General features: G+C 43.8%; 3 protein-coding genes across 3 annotated transcripts; 2 read left to right on the plus strand and 1 right to left on the minus strand.

Moving 5' to 3' along the window:
• Positions 1 to 359: 359 nt before the first annotated feature.
• Positions 360 to 5,174, plus strand: LOC109467472. Its single transcript, XM_019765480.1, has 2 exons — positions 360 to 1,048; positions 3,701 to 5,174. Exons 1-2 carry the CDS (start codon positions 872 to 874, stop codon positions 4,250 to 4,252), a joined length of 729 nt encoding a protein of 242 aa, XP_019621039.1. The 5' UTR covers positions 360 to 871; the 3' UTR covers positions 4,253 to 5,174.
• Positions 5,175 to 11,850: 6,676 nt separating this feature from the next.
• On the minus strand, positions 11,851 to 15,490 carry LOC109467463 (paired box protein Pax-6-like). Its single transcript, XM_019765465.1, has 4 exons — positions 15,377 to 15,490; positions 14,136 to 14,712; positions 13,630 to 13,731; positions 11,851 to 13,213 (listed from the first exon to the last, which is right to left on the minus strand). Exons 2-4 carry the CDS (start codon positions 14,691 to 14,693, stop codon positions 12,737 to 12,739), a joined length of 1,137 nt encoding a protein of 378 aa, XP_019621024.1. The 5' UTR covers positions 14,694 to 14,712; positions 15,377 to 15,490; the 3' UTR covers positions 11,851 to 12,736.
• Positions 15,491 to 19,826: 4,336 nt separating this feature from the next.
• Positions 19,827 to 20,749, plus strand: LOC109467314 (glycine-rich cell wall structural protein 1.0-like). Its single transcript, XM_019765257.1, has one exon. It carries the CDS (start codon positions 19,856 to 19,858, stop codon positions 20,747 to 20,749), a length of 894 nt encoding a protein of 297 aa, XP_019620816.1. The 5' UTR covers positions 19,827 to 19,855.
• Positions 20,750 to 21,378: the final 629 nt, after the last annotated feature.

Below are 21,378 nucleotides of genomic sequence, written 5' to 3' on the forward strand. Positions count from 1 at the left end.
CATAGCACACTGGACACAAATATCTCAGTGAGCCTGGCTCACTGAGATATTTGTGTCCAGTGTGCTATGGGTCTGGAACCCAGGCTATGTTCGTCAGAGTGGTTGTCTGACATTCCATCGCCGCAGTGGAGGTCACACAGCTGACCTCTGCCACACTCCCCGCCTGTCCGCTTAACGGGAGACATGATCTCACTCTGTGTACTTGACAAATTTAACCCCTCATTTCCTCCAAACTCCACAAATAGATCAGTTCGTCACTTTTTGGTTCATCAAAATTCTTTTAGTGTGAATGTGTGACTGTTTGTTGATGTGTATCTGTGTAAATGGACGTTGTTTTGAATTATTTTGATCGTGATGTTTATTCCTCCCGTTAACAGGAGGCACCCGTCACTTGCTCAGTTTCCAGCGGGACGGCCGTGGCGACCGGCCGCGGTATTTGTACAATTGTTCCTCCCTCTACCGTTCACCAAGGCTGACGGGGTCTAGGATTGTACAGGCGTGTTGACAACGCTGAAAAGTCGCCTTCCTGTGGTGCAGAAAGACTTAGGAGGAACGCTGGGCGTCTTCGAGACAGGAAAAACACACAAGAAACTTGAGCGTTGGGGTAGCGGAGCACAAGCGATGACTGGACCGTATTACACACGAGTTATCGGAGAGAGGTGATATGCGATGCTATGCAAGCCCTCGCTCGGAGACAAGTCATTGGGAAATTATAACCGTCAACATGGTGCTGGATTTTCTGTGGGATACCGACGTTACCAAATCTAGAAGGGTACAAGAAATAAGGACAACTGAGAGCGTGTGAGAGTTTGTGTTTTCAAGAATTTGTTCACGGACTGAAAAATCATCAAGCGTTACTTGGAGACAAAAAATGGGCGATTTGACAGTGGTGGAAGTGTACGAAGCAGGAGGTTGTAGTATGGACTTCACGGATCACGATGTGCTGCAAATAGAGAGTGCGTTTCGCAGCTACAAGACAGAGGTGTACGTGTGCGCTGGACTCGCCAATCTATACTTTGCCAGCGTCCAAGACATGGCCGACATGCAGGTATGTAAAGTCTTCACTGTCTACTGATAGCAAGGCTTGAAAAAACATGGTAAAAAGATAATAAATTCTACAAAATTATGCTGCCAAGATTTACAATAGTAACGTTTCGCATTGGCTGTAAAATGATGAGATATTTGCTTGTTTTGTTTTCGTGTCGCGATAGGCTAAATTACAGTGTTGAGACAGTTACTCGATTTGAATGGCATTTGGGTATGCTGGCCGCAACGGGCGGTATATGGTATACATGGTATCGGTAACGTATGTACAAGATATCAACTAACATTTGTGGTTTTGTGTGCGTTTTGTAGCATCTTTTCAGAAATGCGAATAAACAAATTATGAGCCAGAGTACTACGGGACGTATTGATAGATACGTGTTAGATGGACATGTGTTAAAGATGACAGTTTGGAACTGTTCAGTAGTACTTACAATGCGGCCAGGCATTCTATGGTCTGTCGGACATGTAAAGTATGTTGGACGGTTGTATGTCTCTGTCATTCGTGCGGGGGACCAGACAGGTCGATCGGGGTACAAACCTACAAACCGTGCGCATGGATTAGTCCATAAGGGTACTTACCCACTTTTAGAGGGGTCTCGTGTTTCGGGGATAGGTTTCAGAACTGCTGTGAAGTGCACGGTCAAGTGTGACCGTAAGAGGCTGTGTAGAGGGGTGTTTGTGTGACTTTCTGTACACCGTAGGCGTATGACTGTTGCAGGGCCTACACAGGATATCTTTACGGCCTAAAGAGCCATCAAGCCCCAAAGAAACTTTGTGTTGCTCACGGTCTACCTCGGGAGGGCAGGCAAGTTTCCTTGGGGGCATGTTAGCCCTGGAGCCGAGGAGCTGTCCTGTGTAGGCCCTCAGACAACAGTCGTGGGGTAAGCCTGTTGTCAGGGCCTACACAGGCCAGCTTCTCGGCCTAAAGAGCCAACAAGCCCCAAGGAAACTTTGCGTAGCTCACGGTCTTCCTCAGGGGGACAGGCAAGTTTTCCTGGGGACATGTTAGCCCTGGAGCCGAGGAGCTGTCCTGTGTAGGCCCTCAGACAGACAACAGTCGTGGGGTCTATCTAATCTGCACGCGTGCTGTTGTGTATGGATTGGTCACGCGGGTGTACACATGTTGCACTGGGGATTGAGTTCACGGGGCTGATCGATGTGTGAGGCTATCAGTGTTAACCCTCACGGGGGAGGGGGTTGTGACATTTACAGTTTTTACCGAACGCTTGTTTTTTTTCGAAATCGCCAAACATTGTCTTCTAGAAGGGCTAGAAAAGATAGTAGGGAGCTAGTATATATAGGAAAACGTATACACACGTACATAGATAGATAGAAGACCATAGAGAAAAAAGATAGCTTTTGAAGCAACACAAAATACTGTGCGCTAAGTCATGCAAATCTTGCCTTAGCTCCTCTTCCATCACTTCAGTAAATTGTAAGTACCAAAAAACATCATTTTTGCCCCTTCCTATTGTCATGGAATCGTGAAGTTTGCCTTTGTCGTTATCATAGTCGTTAGGAATACCGCGTCACGCCTGTGTCATTAAAACTGACCCCTAACGTTGTATATTGTGGTAAGGCCACACCAAGTAAATTCTATGGATGACGTCTTTTGGAGACCCTAAATCTAATGCGAGAGGGCGAAAAAACAAACAAGAAGGGCCCTAAAACAAGATTAGATTAGAAATATACTAAGAGACGACAAATGTTAGGGCACAAATTGAATGAGGTGACACAGTGTAACAAGCAAGAAGTCTTTTATTCATCATCAAAACAGCAATAAATCAGGTGGAACAGCAGTTGTCGTCCTGTCATGTTTCTTTCATCACATTTTTGCAGGCCTGCAGAAGTACTCTTTACCTATTTCGCGTTACGGGTTTCACGTCAATCTAACGATTTGCGGCACTGTTGTGACTCTTTGGTCATAGTTACAGGAAGCGGAATTTCTTGTTTTTTTTCTAGGAACAGGCCAAAATCAATGCGCGCGCGGACGTCATCCATAAAATTTACTTGGTGTGGCCTAACCCAAGACGGCCTTGTACATATCCCCTGCCTGTGGACCCAAACACCCGTCATATATACTTCAGGCCACGGGAAATACTCAACATCAATCAGTTGTCAGAGTGTGCTAAATACACTGGTTTGCTGTACTCCAAACGATCGTTTAATAGTCTAGATAACACAGTGCATACATATACACATAAGGATGAAAAACATTTTAATATTTCCTATGAAGCAGGTTTGAACTGTAATTTCTAATACAAGAAATTGGACTGTACAATTACAAACCGAAAATTTGTGTAAGTTTAATTTCTTATTTTGGAAGTTACAGTTTAAACTTTCTTCATAATGACTTATACAAACACAGGTGAACTTTTAAGATGAGGAAGAATTACTATCTGTAGTTATTACATTGATAACTTGAGCGTGTTATGTTATGAAGGGTATGTATGTTAGCTAAAACTGGCTTTAGTTTTCTCAGTCTTTTATCTATTTGTAGTGTATGTGTATTATTTGAATTATTGTAATTTGGTTTTCTTTTTCTCCTTCTGGGGTGAAGAGAAGTCGTTAAACTTTACTGTAGTGTATATATTTTTTAAGTTGTTTATGAAAATTAGATATTAAATCTTCCGTTGCCATGCATTTTCCCCAGGGTTGGAAGTACCACTCGACAGGAATTCCCACCGTGGTGTTCGACACGGGCGACTGTCCACGCCGTAAGCGGAAGCTGAGAATCCTCCTGGCCGAGAGAGGCACCGGCTTCATCCTCTGGCAGGACTGCGTGGACAACTACACCAACTACAAGGCCCCGGACAAGGGTTTCCACACCATGATGGTGTCCACGGATCGCAGAAAACTGGCGGGCTTCAGTTTTGACGACGAGCAGGCCGCGTCGGACTTCCTACGGACAATCTGGACGCTCACGACCAACCCGGACGTGGTCAGCCCCATGAGGACCAGAGAGAAGAAGCACCGAAAGAAGGAGGGAGGGAAGGTCAAGTTCAAACTGCCCAAGAAATGCGATATCTCGCAGCCATGTTGTTTCCAGCATATCATCGCGGTGGAGGAGAAGGATCGTGACGTCATCCCCAGCCTAGGGAGGCTCTGTCCCAGGCCCCCGTTCAAGCATGCGCAGAAAGCGACGTCAGACGACAATTCTGCGTCCGATACTTGCGACAAAGACAGTTCTAGTTACTCGTATTAACTTTACAGTAGCCAAACAAAAATGGTACCAGGCAATATACCAAAGATCAATACTAAAGTAGGCAGGACCGTAACGGTTGAAAGACCACAGGCCTATTCATCAACTCCAAATGTCAAGAACTTCAACAGCTTTTTAGCTGGAAGACTATAATAGTATAAAAGCAGCGGTGGTCCTAAAAGGACAGGTTTCCGCAATGTAGCCGATTGCTGGCCAATCGGAGATCGCGTAGCTGTCGCTTTGGTGACAGACGCCGCCATGACAGCTGAGGTGGCGGGAAAAAAGCTGCAGACGATAATTTCATAGAGCTGACTAAAAAAATAATTTTCATTGAGGCTTTTGTATGCCAGGGCCTTCTCACGGGAAAGGACCGCAAGAAAAGAGCCGGGGGAAATGTGGGAACCATCTACAGCCCCCCGCAGACGACATCTGTATATTTGTGAGTGTGGGGCGCTGATGGCGGGAACATCTGCAGACGATATTCAGGACATTTTCAGACGACATCTTGACTGGAACCACCTTACGCAAATCTGGACTGCTAGACTACATCTGTGAGGATTTTTCGCAGGCGAGAATCACTCCACTCAGTGCAAATTGTGTGTCAAAATAACTGTTGTTTCCCACGGCGAAAAAGAAAGGAAAGGACTGCGTCCAATGAAAACAAACGTTAGCGTTATGTGGGAATGTTTAAGCGGTGTGATCAACATATTATGGGGTTGCCAGCGCTGGGAGAGAAATACAGGCGGTTGTTTTGGGTCGTTTCCAAGTAATATATTGTCTTAAGATTTCATCAAGGAAGGAATGAAGGAACACACGGTCTACTGAGTTTCGTTTGCGAAAACCAGATTACCCACAATCCATCACTCGGCACCTGTTGTTTTGCTGGGGATGCTCAGCTTCCCTCAAGTACACATGATATAAAGTCGACTCGAGTCTAGTCATTATTTGTCTTTTCTTCTTGTCTGAGGACCGTTCAAAGTTGTCCAAAATATGTCCTTAACAAAATTTCCTCGTAACTGTGCAAAAATAAATTCCTACAAGTTATAGAAAAACTTAGTTTGCCGCTTAGGAAACCGCGTTCAGGTAAATACAATCTACAGACGTAACTGGTTTATATGGCAAATGAAGACGTTTTGTTTTGGATGTTCTGGAGAGTTTTGGACGGTCCCTGTACTTGTTTATGCGGTGGAAGTAAATGGAAAATGAAGAGCTTTTGTTTGGGAAGTTTTGGAGAGTTTTGGACGGTCCCTGTACTTGTTTATGCACTGGAAGTAAATGGCAAATGAAGAAGTTTTGTTTGGGATGTTCTGGAGAGTTTTGGACGGTCCCTGTACTTGTTTATGCGGTGGAAGGTTGAGTGAGGGGTGTGGGGTTTCTCCGCTTGTGTTCTAAGCGCTGATAATCAGCTCTTAGAGCTGGAACGCCGACAATGTGGCCTTTCATGGCGGCCTGCCCACGCTAGAAGGCAGAGAGCCCACTCCACGGGAACAGGGTAGGGAGCGACCACGAAACCATGGGAACAAAGTGTTGTAGAGAGAGCTTTCGATTATTTCATAGTTATACGACATATCAAAAAGGGCATGAAGAACAGAAACGTATCGACGACTTGGGGTTAGCCTCTACCAGGCTTCAGAAGCGGCTGGAAAGAGTAGAGATTGGCCAAATATACAGATAACATGCCAGGGGATTTGGTACGCTGTAGGAGTACATTTGCCGCACTACAAGGTCCAAATGTACTCCTCAGTAGGAACCAACTCCCCTGGCATGTTATCTGGCTATTCGGCCAATACCCACTCTTTCCAGTCGCTTCCTGAAGCCTGGAAGAGGCTAGGATTACGACAGATTGGCCAATCAAAAATATTACCCCTACAGTTATTACTGGTCCATCCCTTTGAAACAGAAATAATACTGACTTGATTTACATTTGCACACAACAGTGTTTCCTATTAATTTCCTCCAGGAAAAAAATGTCTGACAAGTTCATTAATGTCCTTGATATAATGCATGCCTGGTTTTCTTTGCCTGTAGTTTATGTGAAAGTTCACTAGACAAGCCGACCGGTCTTAATATTTTTCTTTTATGGTGGAAAACGAAAGCTGTGGCCCAGGAACATTGAGTTTCAGTACGATATGAAGACTTTTTCCCCACAAGGGTAAAATTGTCCGGATCGAGCCGAATTGGTTCGCTTTGAACCGGATTGAGCCGGCTTCGAACTGGATCGAGCCGGATCAAAGCGAATCAAATCGGCTCGATCCGGACAATTTTACCCTGGTGGGAATGGGGCCTTTCTGTGGTAAATTTCAAAGTCAAAGCTACAAACTAGCCAAAACAGGATGGCGGTTTTTTTGGGAAGTGTTAGTCATCATGAAGGCTGTTTTTTGTGGTTGGTGACAGAGAAAAGTTACCATGAGAAGTTTTGGCAACGCCTCAACATTCCGCTGTCTGACTTGACTCATTTCATGGGAAAATATTTGCAAAATATTTTTCATTTGTTAGAAACGCGCCAACAAGGTAAAGGGGCAATAATGTGAGTGTGAAAACTAGCAACAATAAACGTCTATTATCGGAAAATTAGCAGAAAAATCGTTTAACGAAAAATATCTTATTTTATACTAATAATTGCTGTTATACGTAACGTTAGAGGGTCCCCTACCCTAATATTATCTGATTTTAGTTTTCTGAAAGTGTCCCCCTTCTACGCACGCCTGCCCCCTCTATATACCATTGACAAGTGCACAGTCAATGGATACTTCACTATCAAGATAGATTCGATATCCTGCTCCGTTGGGGACATTTTAGGGTCAACCACCAGGCCTTGATAACAACTCTAAATCAAACCTGTTATCAAATGTTATTCCATACCATAAAACGACTGGATAAAAGGCATATACATAGTATAATTTGTAACCCATGGGAAAAACATATTGCTGAAAGTATACCCTTGGTGGAATGAATCCCTTCATAATAAAAGAGTTATAATCATATTACAGTGAAGGCATTTTCCGTCGCCCTCCCCCAGTGGTGATGTTATATCAATCAGGACCTCCCCAAAGATAACAACTGTGCATTAATGTCTCTCTATAAACTAATAACGGGTGCTGAAAACTCGATATCGGACGGGCGGTCGTCAATTTCGGGATCTGATGTCAACCGTTCTCCTATAAAGGCATCCAATATATGCGATTTCAGGGCAGCAAAACTGGAAATATTGTGAATAAGGCAATCTTTGTGATATTGACACGTACTGCTTCGCATTAGCACATTTGAATCAGTATTTCATACTTAGGGCTTTTAAAACTGCAGAAACAAGCCCCAAGATGAGTCCTTTATTTTCTGGGTGGTACCCCCTTAAAAATCAGCCCAGGGCCCTTCCAGAGACCATTTTCCGTCAGAATTTTTGTAATTTTTGCCCCATGAGGGTCAATATACATTGGAATTGTGTTGTTTCAACTATATGACTAGAATATTGGCTTTGAAAATGGGGTTTCCAATCCCTAAAAACTGCACGGGATGCCTGAGCAGGTTTTCTCACACGTAATAAACGAGAAGCAGCTGAATAAAGTTAACTCAAAATAGTCGCCAGTCCCCAGAGGGATATGGACACTACATAAGCGAACGTAGCCACAACTGGAAAAAGCTAGCATCCAATTCGTTACACTATACAAATATAAAAAAAAAATACTAGTATGCATAGTTGTACATGTAAGAACCTGTTCTTTAGTATTTTACATTTGCTTTCATTATATGTCGAAGTCATGAATTTTCAACGTGTACCTAAATATCGATAATTATACGCTATTACCGTACATAAACTAAACAACACAAAGTACATGGGGTACGGAAATAGCGTATAAAATATATATACTGGCAATTCGCGTCACAGACAAACTTTTGTTCGAATACGTATGCCTATCTGTATTTGGACTATTCCATTCTAGATGATGAGGAGGGGGCATTTGGACCACTTTTTATCCCCTCACTCCCCGGGATCTTTTTACTGTACAAACCCCAATAACAGGGAGAGAGTGTGTGTTGAGAAAAAGCTGACAGCTAGCCGGGCGCTCTTGTGTAGGTGTTTGACAACACTAACCAGGATCTAGGAGCCGGGGTTAGTGTCCCTGTACACTGCCCAGACTTATAGAATTGGGGGTTTGATGGTTTTCGGTACTAGGTTTTCGGCTGTTTTCTGATTAGCCCAGTTCTAAAACGGGGGTAATTCAACCAGGCCGGCTATGTTGTCTATATGCAATCAGAAAATAGCACATATAAGCTTCCAAAGACCCTGAAGACCCCCCAAACCCCCAGTTTTTGGCATGTTATGGAGGCTAGGTGTCTCTGTATACTGTACAGACACGGCGTCCGTCACACGTCATCCTCTCTATCTGATACCCGCAAACTACAACAGCTGCGACCGGGACCCGCGACCCGGGCTGTCGCTCATATTCCGACGTGTTTTAGACAAGAATGGTCTGTTTTGATAATTTCCAAGCAGATGTTTCCTGGTGGCAAAATTATAACCAATTGTCTTGCCTATTTGATACTCTATTGCCTATAATTAAGTCTATTGCCTATTGGATACTGACTTATTGCCAGTTTGTAACTTCACCACTGAAATATCTGCTTGGAGATAGACTGTTTTGATAGTCGGACTGATTAGAGTAGAGTAGAGTAGATGTCAGGTAGGAGCTTAAGTTCCAGTCAACTGGTATGTTGCCGTGTTGTATCTTTGTTAAAATAGTTGGAATACTGAAAAGTTTTACCACATGTTTTATCACCTTGTCCAACTAAAAATGGACGAAGAAAACCATTAATGATGACAACGTTTCGATACTTTTTTTGGCGTCCGCTTGGCCAAATGTTCAGGCCAGGTGCGGGCCCCTTGCTCCTATTACGAGGCACGGTCCTCAGCTTAGGGTGTCAGCAAAGGTGGTTAGGGAACAACGCAAAAGTCGGAAGCTTTTACTGTAACAGAACGTAAGAAATGTAAAGCAGTATATTGTACTGAGTGCGTCTACCCTGTATAAAGAAGACAGAAATAAATAAATAAATAAATAAGAAATCCCATTGCAGCATGACATTTGTAAGACATCTACCTCGCGCTATATAGTAATCTAGATGTTGCAGTACTCTGCAAATATAATAGGTTATAGAAAACAACAAGAGGAACAACAACAAAACAAACGAAACATGATATTTCCAAAATAAGATTGATAATCAAAATGATTCACATTAACCCTAGTACAATAACATCAGGTTGTTCCTAGAATTAGAAGAATAGAAACAGAAAGACACTCCTGGCCCCGGGCCGGGGATCGAACCCACGCCAAACCCGGGGGCCAACCTGACGCTCTAACCATTCGGCTAAAAGGTCTAGACCCTTCACCAGATCAGTTGGTAGAGCCTATTAACCCCCCACTGTTACATTCCTTTTTACCTGCAATATTTTTTCCTGAACTGACACATAATACTGACACTTAAGGAATTTTTGATGGTGACTTGTTTATCTTAAGATCTACAACTCAAGTGAAAGTGTGGGAGGTATTTTCCATGAGTTATATAATGCGACAACCACTTTCGCTTATCAAGAAAACCTCACCGCATCTCAAAACAATGGAATTCTCAAGATTCCATCCGACACTTGAGAAGGTCGCGCCAAGGAAATACAAGACGAAGTAGACTCCCACTTTCCATTAAGGAAATCTGGGAGAAATTTTGATGGCATCAGAGAGTCTTAGATCAGAATCTTAATGGGGAGTCTGTTCGTCTTGAGACTCAAGTTATCGTCGCTTGTGTTAATTGTATATAATTGTGTGTGGGTAAAACTTGGTCAAAACTGCTCAATGACAATGCCGATCTCTTTTTCTACCTCCATGAAAGAACGGAGAGATTGACTGAACCGCCCCATCTAGCGAGCAGACCTGATTTGCACCCTGTAGTGCTATCTTCATGATGACATTTTGTTCGAACGTTCTGTACTTTCTGTTCGTGATTTCTTGCTCAGTGAGCCACTTAAAAAACAAAATTCCTTTTGTAGTACAACAACCAGACTATGAGACGCCCCCCTCCCCAAGGTATTTAGCAAAGCTACTGGATCAAAACGTAACGTATACAATTTACTAATGAGTCATTTCAAGGTTTAGAAATTGAACTTCATCTTGGATACTAATTACGCTCGCAGTGGGACGTAAGTAGGAACACATGGGTTGCCAAGACGATCAACTTTCCAAATAAACATGTCCAACATCTGTGTTTCAATGCCCTTGTCTAAGAACCTTGAACTTGGAGGTTTTGAGACGTTACCTTCTTGGATGAAAATAGCTAAGGTAATTTTATCACACCACACAATGTGACAACTGAAAGACATAGACATAGCAGTCGGCAAAGGTACTAAAAATCAGCCGGTTCTCGAGTTATCCTCCCTCAAAGATTTTTAAACAAAACGCCCTGCAGTTCCAGAACCAGCTGCTAGGGTGCCCAAACTACTGTCACTTCTTTCATAGCCAAAGTACTATCTACCATCTAAAATTTGTGACCATAGTATGTCTAGAGTATGAGATATAAAAAAAAAAAGAAGTTCAGTACCTAGGAAAACCACGAGGGGGACCAAAATCTAATTGTTTCGAGATCTCATCAAGACCTACCCACCCACCAAGTTTCATGACAATCCACCTAAAGCTTCTTGAGTTATCGTACTAAACCACTAAACTGTTACACAGACACACATACAAACGCTATGGAAAAGATAATATTCTTGGTGTAGGTAACAAAGAACGTTACAACTTCAAAATGTACTGCATAAACGTGTGAAACAGTATAGCCTGCTGGTATGTCTACAGTCAGCACTAAGCAGTCACCTTTGTAAAGCTTTAAAAGTCAAGGTTAAAAGGATCCGGTACCAAGCTGCGCCGTCACACGTGTACGGTCTCAATGTCACACCGGTCCAAACAACAGGAACTCCGCGGGTGGGACACAGGTGGGAGGGGGGCAGCAGGGGGCGGCTGGAGGGTTGTAGGTGTGATGATGTACTCGTGTAGGAATAAAAATAGAAAGGTAACATTTGCAAAGCAAATATGATGCATGATGTTTACCTTCACATATGTGGTCTGCTCTGTTAATTCTTACTCACAAACACATTCACATATGTGGTGGCAAGAGTCTAAATCCCTCCTGCTATAAAATTGCAACATGATGTAACCAACACTAGTTACCATGGTGACAGACGTTTGGTTCCTCTTCTTGTTAGAAGAAACTGAGCAAAAACAATATGTTTCCCTCTACAAATGTAGTATAACGCTAGTAAATAGGAGACTGGCTACATTTTGGCAGAGCAGTTAACCAGTTATATACAGCAAGCCAAGCTAGTCAAACGGACGACAGCTAGCTGCTCATAATCAAACAAAATAGTCAGGAGTTTGAGGGAGCAGATTGAGTGGGTGTATCGGAACGAGAAGTGCGGAGGAGGATTGGCTTACCAAGGTCATACGAAGGTTAAGGAGCCGAAAACTATATCCTAGAAAATGCGGTGTGTTCTGCATGTCTGTTGCAAACCGTCAAAAGATCGTATACTCGTATTATTAAATAAATGAACAAACACAATCCAGTTTAAAGTGCATAAACATGTATTACACACATGTGATGTGCTCTCATACACAAATATACACACATGTACAAATTTACATATGGCGAACATGATGTCAGCAAATATATACAAACAACACATCGTGTTCAACATTATGGCAACATGGGAAATGTACATAGACCTCATTTGTGACAGGAAAAAATCATGTGCAGACGCTTTGAGACAACATCGGTGCTCATGGCTGACTTGTTATGGATCACAGACGAATTTTATTCGTTACAAACCTGGTCATAAGTACTGTTCGAGAAACAACGTTGAAATATGCTACAGTCTGTGCAACATGTATTTTTTTTCACATGGGCCATGAAGAATATAACATAACGCGTCTCTTAGTGTTTTAACTTATATTAAGACAGGGCTATCTACAATATATACATATATATTGATAAGCAAACTTCTCTTTTTTCAAAGTCTATAACAAACACATTGTCAAAGTTTCCCTGGTTCCTATGTTTCCTACAAAATTTGACGTGGTAGAGAGCTCGGTCTTGGTATAATTGTGTCTCTAAGAAACGCGCAATGCATTGTGGCTGTATCGTGACCCTAAATGCAAGTAAACTTCCATTCCCACAATTCATCACGACTAAGGTTCATTGGGAAAAGCGATGCATTGTAGGAATTCTTGTACTTGCATTTGAATTCTGTACCAAATTGTAATGTTCCAGAGACGATAGCATACTTTTCAACTTCTGAAATCATATTGCAAAATTTTTAAACAATTATGAAAAAGACAATAATACATGTATAACAGTTTAGGTGTTGGACACTCAAAAAATTGACATATACTCCTATACTTCATCAAAAATTGTGCAGACATTGTCCTTAGATTTTACACAGTTCTGTGACTGTTATTGGTACACCGTAGTCTTTGGGTACTGCGCATGCACAGATGTGGGCACCTGGTACTGAGGTAGCGCGTATCTCGTCGTGGCTGCCGCGGGGAGTGATGGGATAGATGTGGCTCCCGCGGGGAGTGTCGGGATTGATGTGGCTGCCGCGGGGAGTGCTGGGATAGATGACGCCGAAGGGAGTGTCGGGATGGATGACGCAGCCGCCAGTGTTGGGTTCAGTCCCGCCACGGAGTGTAAGGGTAGACGGGGTGGCAGGGGTACGGTGGGGGACGGGGGGTAACTCCCGGGGGTAGGGGCGCTGTACTGGATGGGGGGTTTTGGTACGGAGGGAGGGGCGCCCTTGGGGATGATGTGGGGAGCCCAGGGGTCCGTCATCATGTAGTGCGCCTGCGCGCCAGGTACGCCGGGGTGGATGGCGCCAAACTCACTGACCCGCTGTTTCTTCCACCGGGCCCGCTTGTTCTGGAACCAAACCTGTTGGAGTGATACAGAAATGCAGAAATAAGATTTATGATACATGAGGAAGGATACATCACAAGTAAGTTGGGCCTGACGTTTCGTTCATGATCGCCAGATGTCGCTATAGAAATAGATTTTGTGCAGTCAATGTACATGAACATGCTGTACATGCAATCTCGTCAGGAAGCGTTCCAAGGGTTTATAAGATTTAAAACAATTTGATGTGATCATAAATGCATAAACAGTAAAACAAGCAATCCATTGAAGATAAATATCCCCCAAACTTGGTGTCTCCCAAAAACTTTGTCAGACAAGACAAGATTTCGGACTCAAATTTTGGCTAGTCGGTGATGCCCTTGACAACAAATATCCTGTACATGTCTACGTTGACGATTCTTTGACAATATTTCATGTGTGTTTGTAAGGCTCACCTTGATCTTAGCCTCCGGTATCTGTAGTGTTGTAGTGAGCCAGTCCAGAGTGTCGTTATCCGGGTAGTGGGTCATGGCGAACACCTGTTCCAGCGCACTCACCTAGAGGGAACACCGGAGAGGAAAATTAAGAAATCACTGGGGTCTAGGTAACATTGTTTTGTTACAATACCCTTTAGTCGTATGGCTGTATCTTAAGTCAAAGGGATCAAACATTAAAAATACACATTACGCAAAGCAAAACCATTAAGTACACGGATTACATTAAAGTATACAGATTACATCCACACATCGCAACTTATTATGAAAACCCTTTGAACAATACCATAATCCAGGGTAGGGCTTTCACCACTAAATCTTACTTAGTCAGCACACACCCACACACATATGACACCACATGTATATATACTTAAATGTACATACACACATACATTCATACCGCGTATATACATATGCATGTTCATCCCATACTGCGCTGTAAAACAACAAGTACATGTAGGACTAACCTGGTGGTATTTGAAGGTGGTTCTTGTTTTCTTGCCTTTCTTGTCCGAGTCAGGAGCACTTGGCGGTGGAGTCGGCGGCTTTTTCTGTCGGCGCTCTGGCGGCGAGGGTGTGCTTGGGGTCGGGCTCGGCACCAGAAGCTTCTCCGGCGGGTGGGACATCTCCAGCTCCTTCTGCCCCAGGGAGAAGTTCTTGACCTCGTCCGGGCTGGCATCGTAGTCGTCTAGGAGCGGCTGCGGGGAGATGGTGCCCTCCGACGCCGAGGACACGCTCTGCTGGTCCGATGTCTCAGACCCGGGGGTCATGAACCGATGCGGGTTGTGCCGCATTAGGTCAAGTGTACTAACGGGGAAGGGTGGGGAGAGCTCGGAGGGTCTCTTGGGGGATTCCAGGATGCTGTCGATGTAGTGCCTGGTGCGGCCTTGGTACGGGTAGTAGTAGTTGGGGACGGGGGCAACGGCGTTCGGGGGACCACCTGGGGGGCACCCGAAGTCCAACGGCACGGCTACGTACAACGGGCTTCGCCCTCGCTGGAAGTTCTGAGTCCTGGGCGCCGCCATTTTGAACCTTACAAGGTGGCTGTAAGGTACAAAAAGGACAAATTCAGCAACATGTCTTCATATGCCATATATGGTATTTTGAAAAATATTTGAGCGATCGCTGTTTTTATTTACATCACGTACATGCAAACTAGTTGAAAGCATATGCAAATTATCGGTAGGCAAGTCAGTCAACTGTCACCCGCTTTTTGACTACCACTCGCTGGCCGTGATACCGCGAAAATATCTAAAATCACTGCAATATGGCAGGCATCAATAGTACCAATGTCTTTTTTCTAGACCAAGATACAAGGGAAATCACCAACCATAGTGGAAACCACCAATATTTGAAGCACGCGACATTTTGAAATGAAAAATTCCCGTCTTGTACATGTTCTTACATATGCAAAACTCCGTCTCACTATGTCGGAATTGCACCAGAGAAGCAAGACTCCATGATTTCAATTTCTGGTTCACATCATACATACGCTATCGTTACAAAATGGACAACTACCAGTAATTCTTGATGTTGCCATTTTATTATACACGTTTGCATACGAATATTCTTCGGGTTGACAAAGTTGGAATGTAAGAAAAGGCCGAACACTAGTACAACACGAGTCTGACATTATACTAGTATATGGATGGCAACGTGGCAAAGATTTAGTCATTTTCTCTCATAGAAAAGATGCAGGACACCTTACCTGATTCGCCGTGGGTCGTACCGCTTTCTTGTCTTCTAGCAGAACGATTCCTTCAGAGCTTCTTACGACACGAACGCTCACCTCACACCGTCTTCAAGAACTAACGCCAACACCTCACCTGCGCATTTTATGCCACCTCACCTGCTGATGACGTCACAACCTCATCTCCATGGCAACCGGTGGACCAATCAGATACGCGTATCGCCCATTGTCTCTTGTATTGCTGTCACAGAATTTCTATTGTTCGAAGGAAAAGTTTAACTAGCGTCTTCTTTTGACTAATTAGCGAGATGTTATTGTATCGTTTACGACCGACGCGGGTTTCTAAAAAACACGTTATGGTTATGTAAATTAAAGAACTTGTCTAAACAGGTTAGGTCAGTGGAAAAAAGCGCGCGAAAGGCTTCTGACGTTGGAATGACTAATTAAGTGATTAGCGTATATTGTCCGCGCGCTTGGTCACATAATCATGTTTTTGTTCTTCATTGTCTTGTGTGTAAGAGGTGTGTATGGTACTTACTATGCTTTTCAAGGTGGTTGGCTAAACGTATTGTTTGGAACAATAGCATGCTAGATAAAAGTGTCTGCACAAATGGCATGGCTGTACAAGTTAGAAATATACAAATATCTTGATTGCAGTTTGTAACATTAGAGAAGTTCCAAAATTATATGTAAACGCAAATGCTCGCTCCCTATATGTAGTTTAACGATGCTTATTTGCTATTATTGCATTTCATGGAATTAACGTCGCCCTGTAATAATATACATGTATTTAATAGCTGATAATTTCAATACGCATGCTTCGGCAATATAGTTGTTGCTTAGCAACGTCTGTTTTGCATAAAGAGAGCTTCATATCTAGGCTTAGTCCAGCCTCGGCTACCTCTGTGAGCACAGAATATACTAAAGTATCTTTGTTCAGAAAAAAGTGGTTTTCCAGTTTTTCAGCTTTAAAATCTAAGGCAGTGCAGTTATAAGGAATATTTTGAGGTGACTGGATAAGGAGGCTTAATTCACTAGATCTCTTTGAAAAGAACAAGGACCGCGCTCAACCGTCCTGTTTTCACGTCCGGTCGGAAGCTGGTTTTGACTGGTTCTGGACTTGACCCATGGATCACGTGTTGAGAGGATGGCCGAGGCGTGACATTGACGTGTTCTCTGCGTACTGAAGCCGTGATGTAGGCATGACCGTCACCCAAAGAGCGACGCAGTGAGAAGAACAGAGGACAACGCAAAGAACACAAAAGCACAGTAAGAGAATATCTTGAAACAGCGAGTTTTTTGTCAGAAATTTTAAAGATTTTGTCGTTATCGTGTTTGAAACATCTATAAGCAGACAATCTTTTACCTAGATATTATATAATATCAGACCAGAATCTTCAGTTGATTTTTATGGCTTATGGTTCTACCATACCAGTGTTCTACATGTTCCAACAGCAGAAAACATTGGAAGATTCCATTGCTGCACTACTGGAACACTTCACATTTTGGACAGGGGTGATTTAGGAACAGTTCATTTGTGCGAGAGGGGAATAGGTCCGTTTTGGTGCGGAGGATGTCGTGAAGCCATCTTGCATTTGCTCCCGAGCAAATGTCGGAATTTCTAGTATATATCGGATTGCGTTTGTGACTTGAAGACTATAACTAGGACTGTCCAGCAATTCTAGGGCTCGTCTTTGAGACGAAGACATACAGTGAATCACAGACGTCTTTAAGTTGATGTGCATCTGTTCCTTTGAGACACAAGATGTCGTACGAGTCAGGACTGGCGACCGTGTGCGTCACGGCTGTTGGCGCCATCCTGTTCCTGGTGCTGTGCGTGTACCTGCCCTACTGCTGTTATAGGATGAACCGCAAGAGGCGCCACGTGGACGACGCGGACGAGACAAACGGAGGCGATTCAGACTCCGGTCCACCCAGCATTGTCACCAAGTTATAGGATGAACGATGATACTTAGGCCATGTTGATTTGATTATATGGATGACATCCACGCGCGCATGAATTTTCGGCCGTTTCCAAAAAAAAAAGTTTTCAACCATACTGTAAATCGTACAAAACAGTTGCAAAATGAGCAAAAATATACCATAAGTTACAAAAAAATTAATAAAAACTATACCAATGTCGTAGAATGCCAAAATCAAACGAAATAAGACGAAATTGTAAAGAAATGAACTTGAAGACTAGATTATTCGCCAAACCATATTCTGTGCCATTTGCTCAACCCTCATGACCACGTAGATTTCATAATGAAAAGAACTTTTTTTTTTGCAAAACTTTTTTTTTTATTCGCACGCGCGCATCAGTTTTGGGGCTCCCGGAGGATGTCATCCATATAATCAAATCAGCATGGCCTTACCCTGGAACAACGAATATGTAGGCATTGCAATCTAAATAGGATAGAGGATGAGGAACACTTTGTATTAGAATGTAGTTTATACAACGAAGAGAGAGCCGAGCTTTATAAACTATTGCAATGTATGTTTCCCCATTTCATACATCTTAGCAACACAGTTTAGCAACAACAAAGTTCATATTTCTAATGGCTTTAGACAAACCTTCGATTATAAAACACATCTGTACTTATATCTACATCGTTACTAAGAAGCGAGAAGAAGCCAAATTATCGTAATTATTAGACTAAGACTATATGTCCATAGTACATAGAATTAGCACTAGCTTGTACATTGTATATATTCATTGCAAACTGTGACGTCTTTCCTGTGACCTGTACTGAACCCAGTGGGTATTTGCGTACAATAAAGGTCTTCATTCATTCATTCATTCATTCTAATCTCCAAGCAGATCTGTTGGTGGTTGCAAAGACAGTACTAGTGGCCAGACAATATCCATGGAAAGTGCACCAAAATTAAAATCTGCTTCGACAAATTCGACAAATTTAAAGATTGTGGTGTGGGATTATAATGTCCCAAGACCTAACTTCTGTCTGTGACATAGATAGTTCTATGATGCTTAAGCTTGTTGTTCTTTTAATGTGTACAATAAATCCAAGTCACAGTTTGTTTCTTGGGGGAGTTGTTATATTGTTATACTGTTATACTGTGAATGGACACTGAAGTTTCAGTAATAGCCTCGAAACACAGACTTGCCGCTGTCCTGCCTTCAAAAGACACACAGTTTTCCATCCCAATGTTTTAGTCCGGCGAACGAGACTAGAAAAGCAACATGTTTTTTTTTTCAACAGGCACGGCCCGGTACAGACTTGATTAACACACGTGTGCACGCGACTAATATAAGATATATATATAATGGATATTTCACTTTATCTCATTTTTACCCTCTGGAAGAAAACATTGACATTTGATACAGTGCTATTAACTATACATATGACCTATCGAAAGTCTCTTCAATTATTAATGAAACGAACGGCGCAGTTTCCTTCTCTCGATCTTATGGTACCGATGGGGTGGCGAAGGAAAGGCGAGAGGTGGCGGCAGTGAAGCTACTTAAGAACATGCTGGACGAGGGTCACCCCTCCATGACCTGGTTCCACCGGCCAGGACAACGGCCACTGGGAGGACCCTAAGAAATGGAACTGCACTCACAGTACCAGCAGCCCGTAAAAAGACTGAAAAACTCTTTCTTACACAAGGCAATATGCCTGTACAACGAGTCTTTGCAGTAACTCTCAGGACTCTCTGGACTTTACTTAAGTGCCCATGTGTGGCTTTGTAATGTGTTTGTTTGTGTGTCTGTATACGTATTGTAATGTTAATTTTGTATTTGTACAGTACTCACTACACGATTGTAAAAAATCAGTGTTATTCAGCTTGTATGCGCACTACATGCAGCTGCAAGGCTGATTTTTATTAATAAAACTTGAAAACTTGAAACTTGAGTGACAAGCAAGAGTGGTTTCTCCTCAATCTCAAGTTAGAGGATGGGGTGGGCGATTGTTAAGTTGTCTAACCGGCCAGATTTTACGTCAGTTGGCCTGTCAGAAGACGTTAAAATTGTCCACCCTAACATCTGCTTGGAGATTAGAACTCCTCTCAAGCGCGCGATATCGTGTACTCTCCAAGCAGAGGTTTGGGTTTTGGCTTATCTTGGGTTCGTTTTTAGGCTTTATATTGGGCATTCTTTAATGCACTGCTACATATTTTTTTACGCCAAACCATCTTGTTGGGTAGCAAAAGAAGAACACCTAAAACACGCCAAAAATAAGCCCAAAACCCTAACATCTGCTTGGAGAGTGGATATCGTGTCTTGTACTGAAAATAATCTAGTTTTCATTAGTTAGAGCCCCTATAACTATAGGAATGTATCCACTGTAAGGATTCCTATCGTGAGAGTATGATTTCATTAAACAGGATGTCGTACAACAGATCACCAGGTATCCATGGTAACCGACGTCCCTACGTCATCGACTTGAAGTCTTTAGTATCGGGTGTTGATTCCAAAGTCGTCAGATAGAGGCGGAGTTGTCAGAAGGAAGGAACGCGCGGGTCGGAGCAGTCGAGATGCCGCGTTCCTGGGTCCTCCTTCTGTTGGTTGGTTTGCTGCACGGGGTGTCTTGCCGGCCCCGGGGATGGCGTAGGCTTAGAAATGGCACCAGGGCCTGGAATGACACCAGGGCCTGGAATGACACCAGGGCCTGGAATGACACCAGGGCCTGGAATGACATTGAGTCTGGAGAGATCGGAGAAGAGGGAGGATGGGAATTTGGGGACGAAGAAATGAGAGAAGGGAGAAGGGAGGGAGAAACAGAGGGCGGAGGCGAAAGGGGCGCCGGCGGAAGAGGCGGCGGAGGTAGGAGGGAAGACGACGAAGAACAGGGCGACCAAGGCAGGAGGGAATACGTCAGGAGGGGAAGGGGAAGGGGAGGCGGTGGAGGACAGGGCGGCCAAGGTTGGAGGGCATACGGCGCAGGGCAGGGCGGCCAGGAGTCGAGCGAAGACGGCCCAAGACAGGTCGGCCCAGGTTGGATGGCATACGGCCAAGGACAGGGCGGCGGACAGGGCCAAGGCGGACAGGGCGGAGGACAGGGTGGAGGACAGGGCCAAGGCGGACAGGGCGGAGGACAGGGTGGCGGAGGTAGGAGGGCAAGCGGCGGAGGACAGGGCGGCGGAGGACAGGGCCAAGGGCAAGGCGGACAGGGCCAAGGCGGACAGGGCGGAGGACAGGGCGGAGGACAGGGCCAAGGACAGGGCGGTCAAGGTTCCAGGGAAGACGGCAGAAAGGGAAGGGGAGGTGGCGTCGCGGACAGGGCGGCGGACAGGGCGGCGGACAGGGCGGAGGACAGGGCGGCGGAGGTTGGAGGGAAGGCAGCAGAAGGGGAAGGGGAGGCGGCGGAGGACGCGGCGGCGGAGGTGGAAACGGCCGCGGAGGTTGAGGCGGCGGCGGAGGCAGCGTAGATATTTTCGGCTATTCCTGTTTACGTAAGCATGAGCCTCACGAAACCATAGGTACGTTCTTGTCAAGCCAAACGTCATCTCGATACAAGGATATCGGCAAAGAGTTCATGTTACGTACATAAAATTATAGATAACTTTATTGCGCAACAATTGTACAATGTACAAAGTATGGCATCTACTAACTTAAGTAAGTACGTGTCAACTACATTTTTAAAAGGCTAATCTAATACAAAAGTGGGTGGCTAGTATGAGATAGGTATCAACTTATACAATCGTTGAAGGAGTTTCTAATATCCATACAGTCTTTAATATATATCCCTATGTATAGCATGTAGGGGTTGTCACAAGTCAATATAAATTTTCTTTCCAAGTTCATTGTGGTGAATGCTGGGAATATATATTTAATCAGTTCCATCGAATGATGTCTGTAAAGTTTTGGCTCCTGGTTAAGTTAGTGGCAGTTTTTAAAATGAAGTTTGCAGTCAATACGGATATCAATATGTACAATAAACCAGTTGTACGATAATTTCTCTGGCCGAGTTGTTTTTATTTGCAGTGAGCGCCACATGTTTATTGTGTAGTGTCAAGTCTACGTAAGAGTACTATTGAATCTTTTTCAGCTAGTTGTA

This window comes from Branchiostoma belcheri, unplaced genomic scaffold, assembly GCF_001625305.1.
Source record: "Branchiostoma belcheri isolate BF01 breed outbred unplaced genomic scaffold, Haploidv18h27 scaffold18, whole genome shotgun sequence".
NCBI classification, from domain to species: domain Eukaryota; kingdom Metazoa; phylum Chordata; class Leptocardii; order Amphioxiformes; family Branchiostomatidae; genus Branchiostoma; species Branchiostoma belcheri.